Source organism: Populus euphratica, unplaced genomic scaffold (genome assembly GCF_000495115.2).
Source record: "Populus euphratica unplaced genomic scaffold, PopEup_1.0 scaffold28.1, whole genome shotgun sequence".
In the NCBI taxonomy this organism is placed as follows: domain Eukaryota; kingdom Viridiplantae; phylum Streptophyta; class Magnoliopsida; order Malpighiales; family Salicaceae; genus Populus; species Populus euphratica.
The window spans coordinates 2186736-2193525 of record NW_011499862.1 but is presented as its reverse complement, the minus strand read 5'-3'; the positions used below and the strand labels follow the sequence as shown (position 1 = coordinate 2193525).

General features: G+C 40.4%; 1 protein-coding gene across 1 annotated transcript; it reads left to right on the top strand.

Annotated features, from left to right (window-relative positions):
* Window positions 1-593: 593 nt before the first annotated feature.
* PHYA (phytochrome A) lies at window positions 594-6784 on the top strand. Its single transcript, XM_011025598.1, has 5 exons — window positions 594-1092; window positions 1808-3874; window positions 4150-4966; window positions 5865-6155; window positions 6508-6784. The coding sequence occupies exons 2-5, from the start codon at window positions 1819-1821 to the stop codon at window positions 6722-6724; spliced, it is 3381 nt and encodes a 1126-aa protein (XP_011023900.1). The 5' UTR covers window positions 594-1092; window positions 1808-1818; the 3' UTR covers window positions 6725-6784.
* The last annotated feature ends 6 nt before the right edge of the window (window positions 6785-6790 follow it).

Sequence of the window (6790 nt, the reverse complement as noted above, 5' to 3'; positions counted from 1 at the left end):
ATCGAGAATTCAATGATAGCAGTGAAGTATGGCCCAAAAGGCCAATCTGAATGTAGAAGATGCGTCAGGATTGGATTGTAATGCATTGCGGAGTTGGAGTGCACGTGAATACCATAACTCACTGTGATGTTTGTGTTTAAGTCGAGTTAACTCAGAAGGCATGGCCTCATGTTTTACGATGGGGCCTCTCTATTTTTCACACGTCTTTGGCTTTTTACCCTTTGTTTTCTAGCATCAGCAAATTAGTCAAAGTTAAGCTTCCTTCTCAATTCATAATTCACCTATCCAAAGGGCCAAATCTCTTTTCTATTGTTGAGGATAGGATTCCACTTGCATGTACACTCCCCATATACTTTAATTTATAATAATCACAAAGTGGATTAGGCACTTGCAAGTCCAACAAGAATAGTTTTTGCAGTTTTGTTTGGGATTGCTGTAGGAGAGACATCAGGCATGTGCTGAGGTGCTTATCAACACCAGATCCATCATCGCTTTACCATAAATAACATACCAATTTTAAATCCAATTAAATAAAGAAAAAGAAGACAAAAGGATAAACCAATGAAATTAGCAGTCCATGCTATTTATAGGGGTGACCCAAAGCTGCCGTACTTTGTAAAGCCAACCAAACCATTGCAAGGGGACTTGTATTTCTTTATCCAAGACCAGGACAGGCGTGACTGCTAGTGTTTTCGAGTTTGAGCAAAGGCAAACCCACCCATCAAGGAAATCCTCAATCTCTGTAAATGGTATCTAAAACCCAGTGACTGATATACTAATATAATATTGGTTCGTGGTCCCCTGCCCTGTGCTGGGATAGAATAAGGGATTGGAGTGGAGGGGTCCCTCACAGCAAGAGTCACAGAGACACAAGAGGGAAGGGAAAGGCAGTCATCAGTATATTTTCTACTCTATTATTTTATTAACAAGATATGGGGTTTCTGTTTCCCGGGGTCACTTGGGATTCTCATTTTACTTGCTTTTATTTTTCTCCTCCTTCTCCTTTCTCTTCTTCAAGCTGTTTAAACCCCAGTTGTTGATCCTTACTGGATCTATCATAACTGGGTTCCGCTTCGTTCATCATCTCATAAGGTTAGAGGCTTTTCCTTTCCTTATCTTCTCTTTCTAATGCTTTGGTAATAGTCATTTTTTCAGCTCAAAACAATCAAGTCTGGGTGAAGAAATTTCATAATTTAGTTGCTAAAAATTTGATCTTTATAATTATTATTTTTTATATTAGTTGATCGGGGAGTCCATCCTTTGTGATCATAATACTTTGTGGGTGCAATTTAGGTATAAAATGAACAAAAAATTGTATTTTTCAAAATGATTTCTTTGTTGTTTTTGTTTAGTAACTTATTGCACTTAAAGGTATTAATAATCTAAGGGAAGATGACAAGTATTCAGTAATAGGGCATTAGATTCTCTATGATCAAGTTTTCTTGTCTTTGAGTACTTGAGGTACTCATCTAGAAATTCTGATGTTTTCATCATCATCGAAGGCCATATTCACAAAAATTCCCCAGTTCCAATGCCATTATCTTTTTAGTTACTACTCGTTCCAGCTGGTTTGATGATAATGACGAAATGATTACACCAAAGGTGGGAATAAAGACGGCATTTGTATCAATAACAATTACTGCTATGGTTGTTTCACTTCATGCAAAACGAATGGTTATTGTTTGCATCACTTTATGCAAAAAGATATTGTTCTTCGTGCGTAGAAGTAGAACTAGTTCCAGTAATCAAGCATTCCTCCTAAGTTTAAGATTTTATCTCATCATTTTCATTCTTTTCCTCTCAACAGTTTGAGTGAAAATGTCTTCTTCAAGGCCAAGCCACTCATCCAGCAACTCAGCAAGATCAAGACACAGTGCTAGGATTATTGCTCAGACCACTGTGGATGCCAAGCTTCATGCTGATTTTGAGGAATCAGGCAGCTCTTTTGATTACTCAAGCTCAGTGCGTGTTACTGACTCAGTTGGTGGAGATCAGCCACCCAGGTCTGACAAAGTAATTACAGCTTATCTTCACCACATCCAGAAAGGCAAGCTGATCCAGCCTTTTGGATGCTTGCTAGCCTTAGATGAGAAAACTTTCAAAGTCATTGCATACAGTGAGAATGCCCCTGAACTGTTGACTATGGTCAGTCATGCAGTGCCAAGTGTTGGGGAACATCCTGTTCTTGGCATTGGAACTGACATCAGGACTATCTTCACTGCTCCTAGTGCATCTGCCTTGCAAAAAGCCATGGGATTCGGGGATGTTTCTCTTTTGAATCCTATATTGGTCCATTGCAAGACTTCTGGGAAGCCATTTTATGCCATTGTTCACCGGGTGACTGGCAGTTTGATCATTGACTTTGAACCTGTGAAGCCTTACGAGGTTCCCATGACTGCTGCTGGAGCTCTACAATCATACAAGCTTGCAGCCAAAGCAATTACTCGGCTGCAGTCTTTGCCTAGTGGAAGCATGGAAAGGCTTTGTGATACAATGGTTCAGGAGGTTTTCGAGCTCACTGGATATGATAGGGCGATGGCCTATAAATTTCATGATGATGATCATGGAGAAGTGGTCTCTGAGGTTACAAAGCCAGGCATGGAGCCATATTTGGGTTTGCACTATCCAGCCACTGATATCCCTCAGGCTGCACGCTTTCTATTTATGAAGAATAAAGTTCGAATGATTGTTGATTGTCATGCGAAACATGTCAAGGTGCTTCAGGATGAGAAGCTTCCATTTGATCTAACGTTGTGTGGTTCAACCCTGAGGGCCCCACACAGTTGTCATTTACAATACATGGAGAACATGAACTCCATTGCTTCTCTGGTTATGGCAGTTGTAGTCAATGATGGGGATGAAGATGGTGATACCCCTGATTCTGCGAACCCACAGAAAAGAAAGAGACTTTGGGGTTTAGTAGTGTGCCATAATACAAGTCCGAGGTTTGTTCCTTTCCCTCTTAGGTATGCTTGTGAGTTTCTAGCTCAAGTATTTGCTATCCATGTCAACAAGGAATTGGAGTTAGAAAATCAAATTGTTGAGAAGAACATCCTCCGCACCCAGACACTCTTATGTGATATGCTCATGCGTGATGCACCATTGGGTATTGTGACACAGAGCCCGAACATTATGGATCTGGTAAAGTGTGATGGTGCTGTCCTGTTCTATAGGAATAAGATCTGGAGGTTGGGGATAACTCCAAGTGATTTGCAGCTTCAGGATATAGCTTTTTGGCTCTCCGAGTACCATATGGATTCTACAGGTTTGAGTACAGACAGCTTGTATGATGCAGGGTACCCAGGGGCTCTGGCTCTTGGTGATGTAGTTTGTGGAATGGCAGCTGTGAGAATAACTTCCAAGGACATGCTTTTTTGGTTTCGATCCCAGACTGCTGCAGAAATTCGATGGGGTGGTGCAAAGCATGAACTTGGGGAGAAGGATGATGGAAGGAGAATGCACCCTAGGTCATCTTTCAAGGCCTTCCTTGAAGTTGTCAAGACAAGGAGTTTGCCTTGGAAGGACTATGAAATGGATGCAATCCATTCTCTGCAGCTTATCCTGAGGAACACATTCAAAGACATTGAAACCATGGATGTGGATACCAAAACAATTCATGCAAGGCTAAGCGACCTCAAAATTGAAGGGATGCAAGAACTTGAAGCAGTGACTAGTGAGATGGTCCGTTTAATTGAAACAGCTACAGTGCCAATTTTGGCAGTTGATGTTGATGGTCTAGTTAACGGGTGGAATACAAAAATTTCTGAATTGACTGGTCTTCTTGTTGATAAAGCAATTGGGAAGCATTTGCTAACACTAGTGGAAGATTCTTCGGTTGATATAGTCAAAAGAATGTTATTCTTGGCATTGCAGGGTATGTCATTTTATGTTTTGGTCATCTCTTACTTGTTTGGTTGGTAACAAAATGTTATTCTTTGCCTGAGCGGAAATGATGGTTGTTTGAATATCTTTGGTATGTCATTTTATGTTCTGGTCATCTCTTACTTGTTTTTTCATTAATAAAATGTTATTCTTTGCCTGAGAGGAAGTGGTGCTTGTTTGAATCTCTCGGGTGTGTGTATATTGTTCTGTAGAACATTCCAATTCATCTGCACCACTTTCAATACTTTTCCTTTCTTTTTTGATCAGGCAAAGAAGAGCAAAACATACAATTTGAAATCAAGACACATGGTTCCAAGTCTGAATGTGGCCCCATCTGCTTAGTTGTTAATGCCTGCGCAAGCAGGGACCTTCATGAAAATGTTGTGGGGGTGTGCTTTGTGGGTCAGGATATCACTGGCCAGAAGATGGTCATGGACAAGTTCACCCGAATTGAAGGGGATTACAAAGCAATTGTACAAAACCGAAACCCTTTGATTCCCCCAATATTTGGGACGGATGAGTTTGGCTGGTGTTCTGAGTGGAATCCTGCCATGACAAATTTGACTGGTTGGAAACGAGAAGAAGTTCTAGATAAAATGTTATTGGGAGAGGTTTTTGGGTTAAACATGGCATGCTGTCGTCTCAAGAATCAGGAGGCTTTTGTAAATCTTGGTGTTGTTCTTAACACTGCCATGACTGGCCAGGAATCCGAGAAGGTTTCTTTTGGTTTCTTTGCTCGGACTGGAAAGTATGTGGAATGCCTGCTGTGTGTGAGTAAGAAATTGGACAGAGAGGGTGCAGTCACTGGGGTATTCTGCTTTCTACAGCTTGCAAGCCAAGAGCTGCAACAAGCACTACATGTCCAGCGATTATCAGAGCAAACTGCTTTGAAAAGATTGAAAGCATTGGCTTATTTAAAAAAGCAGATCCAGAATCCTCTCTCTGGAATTATATTTTCTGGCAAAATGATGGAGGGAACCGAGTTGGGAGCAGAACAAAAGGAGCTTCTGCATACCAGTGCCCAGTGCCAGTGCCAGCTCAGCAAGATTCTTGATGACTCAGATCTCGATAGCATCATTGAAGGGTATGATAAAGTCCAATCTATCATATTGATATCCCTGTTCTTTTTTTTTATTAAGCTATGCATTTCCTGGGAAAAGAAATCCACTGTACTGTTAGGAGAAATGCATTTCACCTTGCATCCAAGATTCTTAGGAATAGTACATCTTTGAATTTAGATGTGTTAAATTACTGGAACTTTTGCTACTTATAGAAGTTGAGTGAACCTCTTCGTTCATTTTTGATTGGATGGCAAGCTTTCTCAAATGATTTTGGTGTGTTATGGCACTTATAGTTTTAAGTTTTATATGGCCTCTTCAGATAGTTTTGGTCTTCAATTGCATGCTTGCTCACTTCAATCTATGAATTTGTGTTACACTATAACTGAATTGGATGCCTTGTGGATTTGGTAGGGGTCATGTTCAAAAGTTTGGACTTGGAATATTTCAATTTTTCCTTTGTAAAATATACTTCCCCATCCTTTCTGTGTTGCTTTTGGTGGTGAACGTGCTTGCTTGATGTGAAATCTCAACAGAATTTTTTCAAAACAAACATTACTTCTAATTTCTTAGTTCTCAGAAGTAACAAAGTTCTTTTATACATCTGAATCCACAGGTCTTTCATATTCACTTCTCAGAGTTTTTGTATTTCCTCTCAAGCTAGTTTTTTGCAACTTCACCTATTAATAATTAGTCCACACACATGGCCAATATATCAATTTCCTTTATGGAACTCTTGTTTAGGCTCTACCATCTGAGGACAAACTGGTGTGAGTGTGGTAGTTTTGTGGTTGAAAATCAAGAGAGCTGTTGCTCTATCTGCCTATAATGCGTGCACAAACTCAACATGATTTATTGAAACCTAATACTTTTATTTTTCAATCTCTCATTAACAGTTGTTTTCCCTTTCTGAATTGTGGTCAGTTACTTGGATCTGGAAATGGTGGAGTTTACCCTGCGTGAGGTAGTAGTGGCTGCTACCAGTCAAGTCATGATGAAGAGCAATGAAAAGGGCATTCGAATAGTCAATGATGCAGCTGAAGAGACGATGGCTGAGACCTTATATGGTGATTGCATCAGGCTTCAACAGGTGTTGGCTGATTTCTTGCTGATGTCAGTTAATTTTACACCATCTGGAGGCGTGCTTACTGTTTCAGCTAGTTTTTCCAAAGACCAGTTGGGGCAATCTGTTTATCTTGTGCATCTGGAACTCAGGTACCACTTGAAGCATAAATGAGATTTTCAATATCCAGATATGGTTCCGTTTAGGTGTAATTCAAGCATCTATGCATGTCAAATATCAGATGACTTTGGTATCTCTTGTTTCGGATAAGTGGCTCCAAGCCACCAAAGGAATGGGAATGAAACATTATCTATTTAATCGATCAGCTACTCTATGCATTTCTGTAAAAGCAGTTGGAATGCATAGAGAGTGAACAAAAGGATAAGACATTAAAATATTGCTCTGATTGAGCCAGATACCCTAACAAAATGAAGAGAATCATTATATGTTTATGGACTGGGGGTTCAGTTAATAACTCGGGTTATTATGCTACTTTTTGGACAGGATAAGGCATCCTGGTGCAGGGATTCCTCAAGCACTGCTAGATCAAATGTATGGGGAGGATACAGATGCGTCTGTGGAGGGGATCAGCTTGGTTATAAGCAGAAAGCTGGTGAAGCTGATGAACGGAGATGTTCGGTACATGAGGGAAGCAGGGAAGTCGAGTTTTATCATATCAGTAGAGCTTGCTGGTGGCCATAAATCGCAAAAAAGGGCATGATAAACAACAAGGCAGCCCATACCAGGAAAGAAGATAGGGTGATGTGTTTGTGTATAGTTGGTGGGG